Here is a 17,780-nt window from a genome sequence, read left to right as displayed (position 1 = left end):
CAGCATAAAACCTTTTTTTTTTTTTTTAAATAAAAATTTTTCCCCAAGAGCCAAACACTTCTGAATATTTAGAAGATATTCCTCTCCTGCCTGATATGTGGAATTTCATAACACTTGTTTCCTCTCTCTTTCCTGTCTCTTGCTCTCTCTTACTTCTTTTTGTGATTACATTCTTGAACTTCAACTTGATCTCAGGTGAAAGTCATTCAGTGTTCCCTTAGCAAGTGGAGGACTAACACTTTACACTGTAATTGAATTACCATAATATGTTTTCCCAAATTGCCAACTAATTTTTGACATTTACTTTCATTGTTACTAAGGAAGAGAAATGTTGAGCCTTTTGCAGAAATTCAGTTTGGTTTGTTGCATTGCTCAAAAAGCATGAGTATTTCAATTGTGACCTTTTTGACACAAATTATTTTATTTCTTTTTTGCTACTTTGTGATGTAATTCTGTGCAATGTATGGTTAAGCAGTGACTGAAACTACAGTTGCAGACTCTGTGAACAGTGATGACTGGAGATTAAACTGTGACAGCAGTCTTAAACTTGAGGGTGTTCAATAAACCCTTCATCATACGCAAGTCTCCTGTAAGAAAGAGGTTATTTTTTATTTTTTCTCCCGCAATTCCTCCCTCCAGTCTCCCTAAATATGAAATATAAAAAGGGATCTGTCCTTTTTTGTCTCAAAGAGAAATGGGATCATCTGTAAAGGAATGAGACCCAGGAGCCCCTCGACACTATGAAGTCATATGAGGGGGTGGTGATCTAACCCAGGATGATGGGCTGTCAGCAGCTGCAGTTGTAACTGTGCCAAGATGGACAGAATAAGGACTGAAGTATCGAGACACAGAGCAAAGGAGGAGACCGAAAGTCAAAGTTAGAGGGAGAGGAGACGTACTGTAGAAAGGAGGAAAAGGTAAAGAATGACAGAAAGACAGATACCAAGGGAAACGAGAGCCTCAGAAGAGACAGAGGACTGAATTAGAGGGCCGGCCAGACTGGAGCTACTCTGCAAAGCTTTCCCTCTCCGTCTCGCGCCTATTTCCATCTCATCAACCCCCTCCATCTCTGTCATACTCTCTCTTTTCACTCTCATGACATGCCACATCCAAAGCTGAATCAGTGACTGAATGATATTACCTTATGCTAATAACCCTGCCTACCCCAGCAAGCCCCATCATGTGCCTCAAGCAACAGAAATGCAATTCGTCACTCACTTCTGCTTGGCTTTTATTTCCTCCTCCCTCCATTCTGGAATGCCTCCCTCTGATTTCCCATCTCTTATTCTATCCTTCTTTCACTCCTCCATTTAGCTCTATCTCTTGTCTCCATCTGTCTCTCCCTGGAATGGTCCTTTTTTTTTTATCTCCTTGAATTCCTACTGTCCATGCCAGTAAACAAATCGGTGGACCTGTCGATGAACTCAAAAAGTATAGCGCTAAAATGAATACTGAAGTGACGCCTGTGGTTGTTGGTAGAAATATGCTGTTTGGAAGTTTAAACTAATAATGAATGTGGAGATTTGTGCATCACTAGATTAGATAAAGTTGCACACACAAGTTAGTTTTTACACACTAACTAAATACACCCAGTGTCAGATGTAAGAAAGATAACTAAGCTAACTTACGAAGCTAATATTAGCTTGCTAATACATGGCCAGTCTGGACTAAAGAGTGATATTCCATAAAACCTATATAATGTATATTTGTATATTAATAAAATATGAGTATTTATACGTACATATATTAATGTATATAAGATATATTTGACCCGCCGCAAAAGTAACCCTACATATTCCTATCTCAAATGACAAAACATCATGACGTTGGTTGGGTTAGCATAATCGAATATTTCCCACTCATTCTAAGATGCTTGAATACTGATAACACTGAAGCACAAATATTTATTTATAAATAAAATAAAAATAATACCTATAGTTACAAGTTAAACGTATCGCTTGGCTCCCTAAAAATGTTGGAGATGGATTCATAAATAGCTGCTGCAACTCATTATTGATGTCTTTTCATGTTCAAAACAGTTACCATAGGGCTGCTCTGATAATAATTCTGACTGCATAAGCCTTCATATCATATTATTAAGATGTTTTCCTGGTTTGGGTTGACATTTAATTTTGCCACCTCCTACATGTCACCACCTAGCCAACACTTGCTCTCACCTTCTTCCCACCCATCGCATCCTCGTCTGCCTCCGATCCTCCCTTCATCCATGTTTTTCTCCGCTCCCTCTCGCCATCTCTGAGTGGTTCTAGCTGTCTTTGATGTCAGTTGTGTGTTTTAATGACTTGGTTGTTGATTGCCCCCCAACCACCCCACCCCACTCCACCCCCCACCCCCCCTTCCCTCTCCCCCGTGCCACTCGTTCCTGTCTGCTGGGCCAAAGCCACAGAGTGCCAACACAAGTCAGACTGCACACACAAGATACTTTGTGTGGTCACTCAGGGGATAAACACTTACCGACAAATGCAGGTATTAGCAGATGTCATAATGTGCTTGCTCATTTGTGTCGCAAAGGTATATATGCAGATACGTCTACACAGTTACATTCTGGCAGAAACACACACACACACACACACATGCATGTATGTAGAGGACAGAGGAGTTTGTTTCACTGCAGTCTCATGGGAGACAGCTGTGTTCTGATGTATTAATCATCTTCATCTCCAGCTTGCTAATTAATGACCCATCTGTCCCCTCTCACTGATGTTCCACTTCAAACTCCCTCATACACAAACACACACACACACACACACACACACACACACACACACACACACACACACGGGGCTGCGACACAACAACCAAATGCTCGTTCCAGTGATGTAACTTCAGGACCAGTTTCAGGGAAACAAATATTAACAGGCACAGGGAGCCACACTGTCTCATCTGCATTCAAGAGCATGCATGAGACCATGAGAAGAGTGTTTGTGGCAACTTTATCAGGGAGGAATCCTCCTCTTCAGTTGCTGTGAGTTTAGGTGGCAGACGTCGTGCGATCAGGCTTGTCCGTGTGTGTGTTTATGTGTGCACTTATGTGGGTGTATGTGTGTGTGTGTTCGTAGGCTTATCAGGTGAGCCCGGGCAGAGTGTCAGATGCGGTAATGGAGGCTTCAAAGACAAGCGCTGCGGTGAGTTCCCTGGCTGCCTTTTACCAAATCCCTCACCCCACCTCCCCACCCTCTCCTTACCCCCCATCCCTGCTGCTGGGACGCAGAGAGGCACACAGGCACACAGGTAGACACCTGGATGGATAAGGAAGGGATGCAAGGAGTGAGATAAGCAAGCAGATAAAAAATTAAGTGGGTGCAAAGTCATACAGATAACAGGCAGACAGAGTAAATCAGGCTGAGCGACAGGCAGAGGAGATACTGGAAAACAGGAGAGACAGACACACAGATGTACAGTCAGACAGTCAGGGTCGTGGCCAGGTGCTTGTCCAGCCCACCTCCCTTTCACTTGCATGAGTAGAGCTACTTCAAACACCCGCCGCTTGTCTGCTGCTTTGTTCTGATGTTCTCTTTGCAGCTGTGGTTGTTGTTGTTGTTGTTTTGATGCCCATCGTCGCCACCGCCATCGTTGATTTGCTTCCTTTGAACGGCAGTTCTATTTCTGGCTCACTATTTCCTTGTTTCCATTTTCATCTTTTGTACTTCATATGTGTTTGAGTGAGTTTATTTATGTGTGTGTGCCTTTTTTTTTTTGCATTTAACAAAGAATCACAGGTGAGGGATAGTAACTGGGTGTTTGATCATTAAAATTGCAAGTGGAGGTTGATTGGTTGTTAATGTGGTTGTTTTGTTGCTTTAAGGTAAAGTCTGACAAAGTCAGGTAGTTAAATTATTATATTATAGACAATATGTTATGTAATAAAACTGCTATCCAAGCATTTGTAGCTGTTAAAAAGCACTCAATTACATCAAAGGAGTGACTCTCAAATTTGGTTTCTTTCTAAAAGTACACTATATATTGTTTCAATAGCTGATTTCAAGGTATTTATGAGTCTCAATAAGCCTGATATTTACTGTAACATTTGCTTTAATTCAGCTAGAAATTATTTTAAGATCAAAATACAGTGTATAGATTAGATATAGATTTTGGTTAGATTTCTTTTAATGCAGAGAAAAGTTTTTGAAAAAAATGATGTGTATGTGATTGTATTTCAACATGTCAGCAAAAAAGTATGGACACATCGTTTCATGACCATTGTGGTAGAAATTATCCATCCTTGACCCACCCTGCACTATTTTTACCAGGAATGTTGCAACATATTCTGTCTTACAGGCCTCCATAGTATTTTGGACCCATTTACTAAACTATTTTAAATGTCTGGTTGCCAAAAATTAGCAGTTATACATGTGTAAAGAGATTTTTTTTTTTTTTTTTGCATGGATTTCATATGTTGTAAAGCAACCCTCAGGCAATGACCACAAGAAGAATGAGCAGAGTAGGTCATTAATATGCGACTATAATGTGACTTACTCAAAATTTGTATATAATATAATGTATTGAGAAAACCTTCATTAGTAAGACCGACATCTGTTTGCTCCTTTTAATGCCATTGGATCATCAGTGCAGTGATAATGTAGCATTATGATTAGTATAATTTACAGTATAATTATATATACTTACAGAATGATATGCCTGCCAGTAGGATGTACGTGAACTAGTACTTATTGGGTATTAGGTTGATGACAGGGCAGGGATAAGACAGAGTTCACCAGACCAAAAGCATCAAGTATATCGAAAAGTAAAACAAAGACACTTCTGTCAGACTCATGTAATTGAGAACAATTATAAATTAAGAAATCATGATATTATAGCGATCAAGTTTTGGCCAGTGCCTGTAGCTGTTATGTTAAAAATCTCACCTGACACTGATGGGTATGGCTATGGTGTTGATGCATCCATAATCTAACCTGTCCTGTCCGTGCACAACTCTGAACACTTTGCTAATGTTATATCTTGTCTCCTCCTTTTTCTTCTCTTGTGTCCTTCCCTTTCCTCCTCCCTCAGCAAACACTGGAGAACAACCTGACCAACCTGGTGAAGAGGAACAGTGAACTCGAAAACCAGATGGCAAAACTCATCCAGATCTGCCAACAGGTTGAGGTATGCAACATGTCTTTGTGTTTGTGTCTGTAGTTGTTTACAGAAGGCAGTGATGCTTAACGATGAGTGTGAGAGGAAAATGATGTAGAAATGAGGCCGGGGTTTAATCTTTGATTTTTTTTTTTGTTTGTTTTGTTGTTTGTTTGTTTGATTCATGATAAGGGAAACCAGCTGGGGGGATATTTGCACGTGACTAAAACCTCAGTTGGGTTGGTTGAAAGACAGTCACTTGATGTAACTTAGCTCCCCTGCCACACCTCTAAAGCTGCCCAGGATTTTGGGTAAAGCTCGATGCGTCAAGCTTCAAACACAGTCTCATAAGAAGCTGGGGTTTCACTTTTTGGTCCCTGGTTCATGAATAACTCACCAAGACACAAGGGTTAAGGCCTTAGCCTGGGTGAATTCTCTATCTCGGAGAAACCATTAACTCCCAAGTCTGTCACTGTTATTGATTGTATACAGTTTACTGCCTTTGCTATTTGGGCAACTGCTCTGAGGCCCTGCTCCCTACACTTCATCTATTACAGTGGAAGACTTCTAATTGAGGAAGCACAGTGGTAGAAATTGGATCTCCATCCTTTTCCATCTTTCTTGCTTTTTTCCTTTCTTCTCTCTCTCTTCTCTTGCACCATGGTTGTGGTTGTGGTAACAATAAAATCAGCACTCCATTCTTTCAGTTCCCTTCACCACTACTGATCAAATATTGATTGGTCTCAATTTTCAAAGTGAATTTCAGTTCCTTACCATGGGTTCATAAAGGATGAGTATAGCATTTTTTTTTTTTTTTTACAGACTTGGAGGCAAAAGACAAAAGAAACTGTACTTAAAGTGACAATAGACAACATTTCCCCCTAGCGTTTCCAAGTGGTATTAATGTTGATGCCACTGTCGCAAGGAAGAATAGAATGCGTCTCACCGCTGCTCATTTTGGAAAGGTCACAGCCAGGAAATTGTCAATGGACAATGACTTGCTTGTTTCTGGCTGCTAGCGGTAGTGCTAGCAACATGGTTAACACTACCAGCTGCTGCTGTCCAAAGCAAGAAACAAGAATCACAGTTTGAACTAAAACCACTGATCTCGGAGCCAAGATGAAGGCAGATTGAAACACCTGGCTTTATTAATAAGTAGGCAGTCTACCAATCGCTACCGGGGAAAACAAAGGCACTATCCTCTTTCTGTTTTAGTTGCACAATGGCAGATGCACTTCCTTTGTGCCGTTCCGTGCAATTTCATGCCCTGTGGCAGAAAGGATTGGATAGTCAAAGCAAGGCCTATATCGAACCAATCTAAACACAGATGGTGTCATTATTCTATAGCCATTACATTATGCAAAATGTTAGAACCAAAAAGTTAGAACCAAAAAGTTGTCTATTGTTACTTTAAGAAAGAGAACAGAGACATTTACACCCAGACTTATCCATACAATTGGCTCTATATATTCACAGATTCACAATCAAGTGACTGACGTAACGCAAAGCAGCGAAAATGAAACCACCGTGTCTCAGTGACCTCTTGTTCTTTTGCCGTTGGTAGCTCTCCAGACAATCTGATTCTAACCATGACTCAAGAACAAAGAGTGAGCTGGAGTAGCTCTTGGCAACCATCCGCTCTCAAACCGTTTAAAGGGGTAGTTATGTAATTCAGACAACTTCAAACTGTGGAATGACCAATTTGCTGTGGTCAAAGATACAACCAAAACCTCTTGTGAAATACTCCCTAGTTTCAAGGTGCTAATAGCTTAACGTAATGCTTTTAATATGTCATAAGATCAGAGTTGGTGCCTCTTCAAGGTCATTGTCTGAACTGCACTTTTTCATGCATCTCACTGTGTTGAATATTATTTTTAGGATGAATTATTGTTACAACACTCAACAGTTTAGTTCTCACTGGTGCCACCCATATAAGAAATTTACGCTCCCCAGTCAAAGCCAATATGATTATCTGTCAACTGGCATATATCTTTCAAGTGGAAACTTTATTTGACTTGTCATAAGCTAGTGATGTTTCACAGCTCACCCCGTTCAATTTAGTGACAACCTTGGAGAAGTGTTTGCACTCCGGTATCCTTGCATGAACCCGTACCTGGCTGCAGAAAATTATACCCCAGACAATCTTGTCACTGTTGACCTCTTGGGCTCGTGCTGTGATTTAATGGAGGTACTGTGTGAAGCCAGGCTGAGAGTACTAATGCTTAGCCATCGAGTGTTGTCTGGTGCTGCATCACTAATGCATGCATGCTCAAACACACACAAGCACAGACTTTCTGTGGGCGTCGCACCCACTCTTAATAAACACCATCATTTCTCTGTGAGATTTGACATTAATGGCCGCAGAGGACAAATGCACTTTGGTGCCGCCATCACTCTGTGCACAGTTCATTTCTTATTAGCCGGGCATGACTCCATTTTCTCGGAGTCACGCTGGGGTCCATGAAACCAAACTCATGCAGCCGCTCACCCAATCAAAATTAAATGATCACTGTGTGATTCATTAAATACAGACAAACTGTTCATGAACAGTGCATACCAATGTTGCACCACCGACAACAACAACAGCGACAACAACAGCAGCAGAATCTCATCACTTATTCATCAAAAAGAAATGAGGAGCAATAGCATGGAGGGGAAAATGCTCCGCTGACTCTTAAGCAAATTATTAAAAGAAACTATATGTTTTCTCGCTCTGTTTATACAGAGCTGTTCTCCTATGTGATGCCAATGTCAAAAGACGAGTGTAATTATGGACAGGAGACGTGAGGGAGTGTAATGTTTTTTGGTGAGTTCATATTAACGTGCAGTAGAATCTTTATGGATGGCTGGAGGAGAGAGGAGAGGACAGGCGGACAAATGAGGAGCAGAAGAAGATGGAGAAAGAAGGAAAGGAAAGGGGAAGATAAAAGGAAGAGAAAGAGCAGGGTTGAGAGGGCAAGCAGAGGAATTTTTTTTTTAAAAAGAGAGCGATTTGGTGAGAGTGAGAGAGAGAGGTGTGTGCAAAGTAGGAAGTCTCTGAAGGGTTCTGAGCGTGACCTGGATTCCTCTCCTCCTTTGTTTGCATCATACTGTATTGGTGCCAAAGATATGATCAAACACTGTGTGAATCAGCTTCCTTTGTGTCAGCGCACAAAGCAGCGATGCAGCCCCGTTCTCCGGGGGTTTTCTTCGGGGCGTCAACTTGAAGAAGTGTAGGATGTTTCTTTCTTGGGAGGTCTCTCTCCTTATCACAATATTTGGTGTGGGGTTGTTAAATCCGTTGCTGTGCTAAATGGCATTCAGAGTAATGTTCAGCATTCCTGAAGACATTGAGCGAATGGCAGCATTCTGGAGCATTTGCAATGATTGTTGTTGAGCTAAAAGACTCATTGCATTCATTCAATGCTATGGAGCTGGCTGAAGGTTAATGAGCAGCAGAGAAGAGAAACTTAAAGAGGCTGTTTAATAAAGAGCTTTTCACTAAAAAACCACTTGACCAGCCAAAGTAAAAGCTGGGATGATACTCATAGTCATAAAAATATCCTACCTCTCAATAACAAATACTGTATGTTTGAAGCTGTTTTACAGTATGAGTATGAGCAGAGTCCTTTCCCACAGTTTCTTCCTTTCCTTTGTCACAACAACCAGCCCGCCCTGTCACCAAATTCCAATAGTAAGTCTTGGTTTCACTCCAGCCACCACTTTGAAGCAGTAGAAGTTTTCCCCTCTTTCATCAAATGGACATATCAAAGGATGCACTCATGAGTTCTTTTGTTTCTTGCCTCTTTACAAGTTTCGAGCAGATTTCCATTTAATTCCCAGGGAGTCTCCTCTTTCATACTTAAATAATATCTCCTTAAAGGCTTGTGCATGAGACTCAGAGCATTGTCAGTGTATTGTGAAGCTCTTGATTTTGTGTTTTAACGTCTCCCTCCTCTGAATACATCCCGCAACTTGACAGTTGATCAAATCGTCTGTCTTTGTGTCTCACTGTACCCTCTGTATTCTTGCTCTCTGTATCTGTGCTCACTGCGGTGACGGTTCAGCTAACCCTCCTGAAAGCAGAGAATGCGTTGCGATGAGGTGTATTCGGTAGCGGCTTTTTGATGAGGGCCCTCCCTCATCAGGCGTATAGCTCGCCTATAGCTTACGCAGTGTATGTCACGACGGGGAACGCATCCTCCTGACATAGCTTTGAGGAAGCAGTCAAAGCAGCAGCCAGTTTTTCCAACCCGTACAATTGTGTTGCCATCTGGAAGGAAACTAAATTAGCTCTCTGTTAAGGTTTTGTGTCTATGCGTGTGTGTGTGTGTGTGTGTGTGTGTGTGTGTGTGTGTGTGTGTGTGTGTGTGTGTGTGTGTGTGTGTGTGTGTGTGTGTGTATATTAGGACTGATGTGATTCTTTCTTTTTTCCCTCAGACAGAAGCCTAGTGGGTTTTAATGCTCAGACATGTATGTCTACTGATTAAACAATGAGCTGTAAGTCATTAGCCAATATCTGCCTAGGTTTATTTACACTGAAGCTGGTCCCACTGTGTGCAGAATATAAATGAGCTGTGTGGAGATGGCTGTAATGCTGCCTAATCCTTTGTATCAGGTCTCATTTCGCCTGTCTTTACCTTTCTACTGGAGCAGTGGTGAGATAGAACAGACCACTGATGCTGTTTGTCTTTGCTATATTTCTAAAGCCATTTGTGGTTTCCACTTTCAGCTGCACGTGGGTCCATCACTGCAGTGGGATAATGGCACATGATGAAATCTGTTATAGCTTTTAACAGATGGCCACACCATGATTTCATTTCTCTTTTATATTTACAACATTTTAGTAAAAGTGCAGATGATATGATAAAGAACAAGAATCATCGACAAGACTAAGAGTCTGCATTCAAACTATGTGAGGCCATGCCACAAAACTACATTTATTCCTTCAATAGGAGAGTCTTGTTATATCTACTTTCACATTAGCGCAAACCTAAACCTATGATGATTATCATCTATGGTAATATCCTCGATGATTAATCAGTGATCAGTGATGTTATGTGTCAAGCTGCCCTGTTGAAAAGAAGACAAAATGTTAAAAGTAAATGTAGTTAGAATATAAAAGCTCATAGGAACACTTTGTCAGGTTATAAGGCCAGTCGTAAAAAATTCATTTCCAATTATCACCTCTATTTGACATAACATCTACGATATATGCCTCACAGTGGCATTTTTCTTTTACTCTGCTGCACCCATAAAGCCATTCTTCCCTGTTTAAGAGCCAGGTGCCATTCGGGGCATCATAAATCTACAGGAACAGTCCCAGAATCTGTGGGCAGCATCAGAGATAAAGCTGTCAGACTGAATCCTTGCATCTGTTTGAGGACATCATGTCTGGGAGACACTGCTGGGGACGGGGGGGGGGGGCAGTGAGAGAGAAATTGAAGTGGTCAGTGAGGGCCAGACAGAAAGGGGGGGTCCAGTCAGACAGGTAGAATAAAAAGACGAGAGGAAAAAATAAAGAATAGGAGCCTGCAGGAGAGGCTGATGGGAGAGGAATGAGCCTAGAATTGATATCAGATGTGAGGGGTTTCAATGTGAGCAAGAGGTTAACAGCTGTTCTGAACCTGGACCGGTCCTCACTAAAGTTTGGAATGGGAGCCACTTTGGCAAGAGTAGTTCATTTTGGGAGCCATACATTGTTCAATTGTCTGTGCTCGCTGTGTTGTCTGCTGGTTACTCCAGATGTCCACATTTTGAAATTGGTGGGTGTGAGTAAGGCCTAAAGGCAGTATCATATCTCCAATATAAATGTATATCACAAGGTCGAAAAATATCTGCATGCTCATTAATGAAATAATCGAACTGAGCTTCAGTGCTCTTAAATCTCGGTTAAGTTTTTAAGGGCAACTTGCCTTGAATCATCAACTCGGAGACAAGTATAAACTGGTGAAAGTCACTACAAGCTAATCATGAAATATCTCATCTCCCAGCCCCAGCGTGACTATAGACTGTGTAACTTCCATAATTGGTCAAAGATTACATTGCCAGGCTTTCAAAATGTTTTTTCTTAGATTTATGTAGAACTGCAGTCAGCCATTAACTTCTTAAACTCCTACGTTTCCACTTAGTTCAACTACCCAACATTAGAAAATCATTTTTCCATCGTGTGAAAGTATTACATGCCTGTATATATTCTCTTTCTACTCATTCCAACACTTCAAATCCAAACCTTTTTTTCTTAGTGCATCATTATGTCAAATTTAAGTCTGCAGATGTTCTTGTAGCAACCTTGCAAATCATTTTATACACCTGCTTTAGTGTGGAAACTTTGGGATCTCCACAAGAATTTAAAATAAAGTTGCGTGGGTTGGAGTTTTGTTAACACAACATGAGTTTGTAAAGATTCAGTTCAAGAAAAGAAATTGGGATTTGTTCTGGCGGGTGGGCAGATGATTTACCAGCATTTGCGAGGGTCTGTGATGTTATTATGGTGTTTCAGCCGTGAAAGGTTTTGTGACAAATGCACATAGCATTATCAAGAGGGAATGAGAGTTGCAACATCATTAAAATTCACACACACACACACACACACACACACACACACACATAATTCAGTGCACTTATCTGGAGTCAACAGAGTTTCTCAAGAATCGCAACGTAGTGAGAGATTACAATGCTGAATCACAGTATCAGGGAGGAGTTTAAGAGGCAAAGAGTCGCTTCATTTTGACTTCAGCGCACCCCTGTGTGATTGACAGCATCCGAATGAGTGGCACTCCGCTCGGCCACGCATCAGGCATGCCATTACTCACTGAAACAGCAGCGAGTGGGTGGCGCATGACTGTCACCTGAAGCCAGAAAAAAAAAAAGTAGCTGCATAACTTGTAAGTGATGCAGTACTTATTTCCGCCGTATAAAAAAATATGGGTGAATGAATGTAATCATAACGCCACCAGCACCACATAATGCCTGAGCTGAACTCATTCTAATGATGTATATGTGAATGAAGTATGCTGTACGTGCTCAGTGTAACCCACCTATAAGGGAACCATAGGTGGAGGATCCAGTGAAGTGTACTGTGATCACACCTGTTTTTGATATAATTATCCGTCTGATTGTCCTCTGATTTTGATCATAATGCTCCAGATACAGTTATCTAATACTAGTTAGTTGCTAATTATGTCATCTTACCAGTGTGTCCATGGCTGTTTTTTTTTTTGTTTTTTTGATGAATGTCGTACACTTCCAGTAAATGCCGGCTGTATTATAGCAAAATTAATTTGCATGTGAGAATACACACACATGGACCACGATGAATGAATAAGTTATGTGACGAATCTTGTTTGCAAAGATGTTTGCAATAATCCCAATATGAAATGATAATTCCAATTAGTTTGCTTAGAGTCTTAATAATGCTATCAATCATGTCTTCAGAAATGGGTTTAATGGTGGTGCACTGGTTTGCAGTGGTGTCGCCTCACAGCGGGAAGGTTCTGGGTTCGAACCTGCCCTCCAGGTATTCCAGCTTCCTCCCACAGTCCAAAGACATGCAGGTTAGGTTAAATGGCAATTTCTAAATTCGAAAGAGTGTGAATGTGAGTTTGAATGGTTGTTTGTCTCTATATGTCAGCCTTGTGATGGACTGGCCACCTCTCTAGGTTGAACCCCACCCTCGCTCAGTATCAGCTGGTGAGGATAAGCGGTATGGATAATGAATGAATGTCTTCAGAAATTGGGATATAAGATCCATTTATGATTAGACTTTCTGGCCTCTTAAATTTTCTGTTTCCATTTTTTTCCCCTTCAGTCTGTCTAGCAGTGTTTTCACACATTTTTACAATAATTTTCATCGCAGGAGCAGCTGGAAAGTTCTTCACATTGAATGTTTTCAATCTTGCTGCGGTTGCTCATCACATATTCCAATAATAGAGCGACACTTTAACATGGAGTTGGCGCTGTGATTTCAGTGCACCTGCAGAGGAGCCTGATGAATAGGGAGATGCGCAGTAGGTGACAGTGTTTGTGTTGCTGGGAGTAGATAATAATGTCGGGAGCTGGCAGAAAAGGAGGAGGACGAGTTTTTTTTTTGTGCGAGGTGAAACAGGGGGAGGACGGAGATGAAGATTGTTTCTGTAACTCTAGCCTGCCAAGTAGCTCAGTTGTAATTCAAAGTGATCCTGGACGTCTGAATTTATCCTGTTTAATTACTAACCTGCAGTCATCATAATATGACTCTGTGCCGAATTAATTGTGTGTTGGCGTGCATGCAGACGTGTGTGTGTGTGTGTGTGTGTGTGTGTGTGTGTGTGTGTGTGTGTGTGTGTGTGTGTGTGTGTGTGTGTGTGTGAATAATGAGGCTTAAGTGGATCGCCGTGTTGTAATGAGCTTTGTGCAGTGATGAGTGGAACTTGGTTGTTAGAGTAAGTAGTTGGATAGTCTGCAGCGTGACATAAAGTCACAGCCCTGTAGAATTTATGGATGGAGAATTAATCAAAATTGATCAAAATGTATTTTATTAATAATGATACTGTTATAGTTTAAAGATATTAAATGGCTTCATATTTTATCTGTAAAAGTAAAGAAAATTTAAATACCCAAAGCCCATTGAATTCTGTTCTGTATTCAACAATGATAAAACAAGTCATTTATTTAAAATGGGATGAACAAACTCACTGTAGACAATCAAAGAGATGCTGTAAAGATTTGAATTTAAACTGAAATCATCTCTTTTATTTAGCAAACTATTTAAATGTAATATTGACTGATTCACTATTTCTTCATTCAAACGATTTTTTTATTTTTTATTTTTTTCTATTATGATGCCCTTTCAAATCCAAAATAAACAAATCCTCTGCCTCAGTTTCAGTATCCTGTAGTTGGGCGCATTTAAAGTGATTAAAATCTCAAATCAACAAACAAACAATTGTGTCTTTAAAGAATCTTTCTGATTTTATTGTCACAATGCACAGTTTGATTTGAAAGTAACCTTTGCGTCGCTTAAAGATGGCCACGCCCAGTCAGAGCAGTTAAAGGGTCTCTCCTCACAATGAATTTTCTGCTGTATTACTGTATGAGGGCTGCCAGCTATGCAGTGCTCTCGCTACAGTCAGTGCACTGCCGAAAACGCTCACCAGTGCTGTTGTGACAACAAACACTAGCGTCTAGTCAAGCAGTCAAAGCAGCAGTGTTGTTTGTGAATGCCTGTGTGACCGTTAAGGCCTGTATTTGAAATTAAATCCTTTTTTTTTTTGTGGATAGCTCTGAAGTTGCTTGTTTTGAGTGAAAGCTTCCCATAGTCATCGCTCAGGCTTGTTGAAAGTATATTGTGGAGAAAATCTGTAATTTCTCTGATGTTCTGAATTGGCTCCTGCAGACAAAATAGTGGTGACTCCTGTCATCGCAGTGGAGGACTTGCACTTAGAGCACAACTCCAACTTTGTGGCAATTTCATCTTAGATCAGTGCATGGGAACTTTTTACATCCTGTCGTCAGTGGATAGCAACACAGTGCGCAGTTTGTATATGGAAAATCATGATAAAGGAGCAGACAGAGCAGTGATGAGGTTTATTTCTGTGCCTTGTGCATTTAGATTAAAGATGCTGGTGAAGCAGCAATCACAGGCAGCTATATGGTAAAACCATCAGTCCTCACTGTGACATTTCAAATGTCCCTTAATGAGAGAAATTCCGTTTTTCTGTTCTCCTCATTGCCTCAGCAGTGAAGTCGGAGCAGCACATCCAAACTTTTTTTTCCATTTGAGCCCCCGCCATAGCTGTTTCCGAAACTTTTGGAACTGTAATTGTGTTTTACAGTTGGCAGGCCTGTTAGTAGTGGTTCAGCATTGCAGTTTAGCAAACACCCTTAATGTTTCAGTAACACCCACCCACCCACACGACTTTGGAGTTGGCTGTTCATTTAGTGTTGGACTGAGATGATGAACTGATGACGAGTTGCCTTGGCAACTTTGGTCCTAAAATAATCACAGAATCTATTAAATTGGCATGGTGTGGGTAAATTGTGGTAGTTTTTTTAATCGAGAGTTGAATATTCCAACAATCCTCAACCTATTTCTTGTTTGTAATGAGTGAAATAAACATGTTTTAGAAAAAAAAAAGTGTAATTATGAATTTCATCTGGCACTTTCTCAGCACATCGCAGTCTGTGGTGCATAATAAGATCCTACCGTTACGTACAGGAAAAAGTGGTGGTTTAAATTTACCCATTTTTATGAGCTGTGACAGACTTTCCCTCCAGCAAGAAACAGAATATTTTAGACAAATGAAAAATGAAATTCCATCTACATGTTACACTGAGTTGTTCTTCTCTCGCTATACCTACAATGCACACAAAATTGGTGGCTGTAGACCAATCACTTCATCAACGGTATGTATTAGTTTTTTTTCCCCCTGGATCAATGTGCGCTTTGCAATGTATAATGATTTATGGTGTTTCCAGTGACATAATTAAAGAGTTGGAAATGGCATATCTTTCTTAAGTTCACAAGTTAATTCTAATCCAGGTGCACATCTTGATGGAGGCGGCTTTTCCATGTGTGCAGAATTCATAACGAAACCCAAAATCGAATGACGTGATCTGTGTGTAAGTGATGATATGAATCATCCTGGCTGCCAAACCAGAAATCTTACAAAGCTCCTGTCACATAGAGAGAGCAAGAAAAACGAACTCATGTGACAAACACAAAAAAAATATAAAGACACATTATGGCGGGGTTATTGTGATTCAGCGTGTTCTCGAGGGCGTCTTAATTTGCTTTTTCACATGTATATCTTCTGCTCCTCTCTGCAGGTGAACACAGCCATGCATGAAGCTAAGCTGGTGGAGGAGTGCGATGAGCTCGTGGAGATCATTCGGCAGAGAAAGCAGGTCATCGCTGTGAAGATCAAAGAGTCCAAGGTATAAAGTTTTTCCCGGCATGCCTTTATACTCAGTCAGTTTCGGGTCTAACTTGAGAGAGAAATTTGAGTTGAAATTAGGAAGATAGGTGGTTTCCGCGTGCTAAATCTACACTGACATGATTGTAACATTGAAATGACATTGGAATAATGTTTCTGACCAACTAATGAATGTAAGTCAAATAAGATTTTCACCACCAACTTCGGAGAAAATTATGTCTGTCTGCTTTTTGGAGCTGAGCAGGTCCCACGAGTTTCTTCTGAAAAATGTACTGTGGCCCCTTAAAGTTGTGTTGAAGGATAAGTTTCGGTTTCTTTTACAAGCCCCTTTGACAATACTAGTCATCAATTGATTCATTCAACAATATTGATTAATGCAGTTTATGATAGAGGTATGGATTTTTTGCATTCACATTCCGGTGGTTCACTCATACTGCATCAGTTCAAACAGTTACGGCTCACCGCCAGTTGAAGAAGCCAAACTGACAAATACATCTTTAAGAAACTCAGCCCTGGGTCACAGTCCACTGGTAGAGAGGCTGTGTTTTTATACAGGAGAATGAATACAAGAGCAGCAGTGCCATGGACAGAATATATTTGCTCTGTTTTTTTTTTTTTTCTTTTCTTTTCTTTTTTTTTTTTACCTCTGTAGTTGCCTGCTTGTTTACCCAAACATATCTCACATGGATGCTTCAGGAGACAAGTGAGGAAAAAGAGAGAGGGAGAGTAGCAACGGCCTCTCACACAACCAAAGAATCTGAGATGACAGCAAAAACTGCCCTGAACTTCTTGCTGATGTTTCAAAGAGAGTCCAGGACTTACTGTACAGACTTGTGTGTGTGTGTGTGTGTGTGTGTGTGTGTGTGTGTGTGTGTGTGTGTGTGCCGAGGTGGATATGAGTGTGTGCCCCCCACCACCACCTCCCACCCTCGAGTGCCTAAGGTTTCAGGGCAGAGGCAAACTCTTAATCTCACCCTCCCAGAGGTGAAGTTTTAAGCGCTTGTGGAGGATGCTCTGAGGCAGCAAAAGAGCTTTGTTGAGAGATGAAAGATTCCCAAACACTGAACACAAGGACTGAAGTAGGTGTGTGTGTGAGAGAGAGAGAGAGAGAGAGAGAGAGACAGAGAGACAGAGAGGGAGGAAGTGTGTCAGAGTGTGTCTGCAGTGATTGCAGACAAAATGCAAGGCTTGTTCTCCTGAGAGTCTGGGTCTGTAAAAGGCTGTCTAGGAGAGGGTAGAGGAGTGAAATGCAGGAGACGGAGGTAAGTGGGAAAACACCAGAGGAGTGCTTGATTGATGTCAGCTCCAGGACAATGTGTTAAGATTTGAGGTAGTTTAAGGGTCAAGGAAGATGAATCAACCTTGAGTAATTCAAATAATCATAGGTGTGTTAAAATGGATGTTTGCCAGAGGAGAGAAGAGAAGAGGAGTGGAGAGAGGAGGAGAGAGGAGAGGAGAGGAGAGAGGAGGAGAGAGGAAAGGAGAGAGGAGAGGAGAGGAGAGGAGAGGGGAGAGGAGAGGAGAGGAGAGAGGAGAGGAGAAGAGAGAGGAGAGGTCGTTTGAAGCATTAGAACAAACTACTAATGCTGTCATTTTTCTGTTGAGGACAGTGTCAGAAAGGGAAGTGTTCAGAGGTGACTCTGCAACAGAATAACAGGATTATTCAGGCTTGATCATAGCGAGAGGAGCCGTGCAAGGTGCTCTCATTCTCTGTCTCACCTCCTCTTAACAAGCTTTGTCTCTCTCTAAGGAGACTCAGCAGTCATGCCTAATCTCTCCCTGCCAAAA

General features: G+C 41.1%; 1 protein-coding gene across 5 annotated transcripts in view; it reads left to right on the top strand.

Annotated features, from left to right (window-relative positions):
• Nucleotides 1–17,780, top strand: part of mid2 (midline 2) — a 142,246-nt gene that overhangs the window by 93,456 nt on the left and 31,010 nt on the right. For 4 of the 5 annotated variants that reach the window (XM_056382335.1, XM_056382333.1, XM_056382332.1 and 1 more), the window contains 3 exons: nt 3,081–3,146; nt 5,032–5,127; nt 15,886–15,993. In XM_056382335.1, the coding sequence (XP_056238310.1) occupies nt 3,081–3,146; nt 5,032–5,127; nt 15,886–15,993 (270 nt within the window). The remainder of the gene's footprint in view (nt 1–3,080; nt 3,147–5,031; nt 5,128–15,885; nt 15,994–17,780) is intronic. The other variant, XM_056382336.1, reaches the window with a different exon arrangement.

Source organism: Seriola aureovittata, chromosome 8 (assembly GCF_021018895.1).
Source record: "Seriola aureovittata isolate HTS-2021-v1 ecotype China chromosome 8, ASM2101889v1, whole genome shotgun sequence".
NCBI classification, from domain to species: Eukaryota; Metazoa; Chordata; class Actinopteri; order Carangiformes; family Carangidae; genus Seriola; species Seriola aureovittata.
This window is presented reverse-complemented; position numbering and strand designations above follow the sequence as displayed.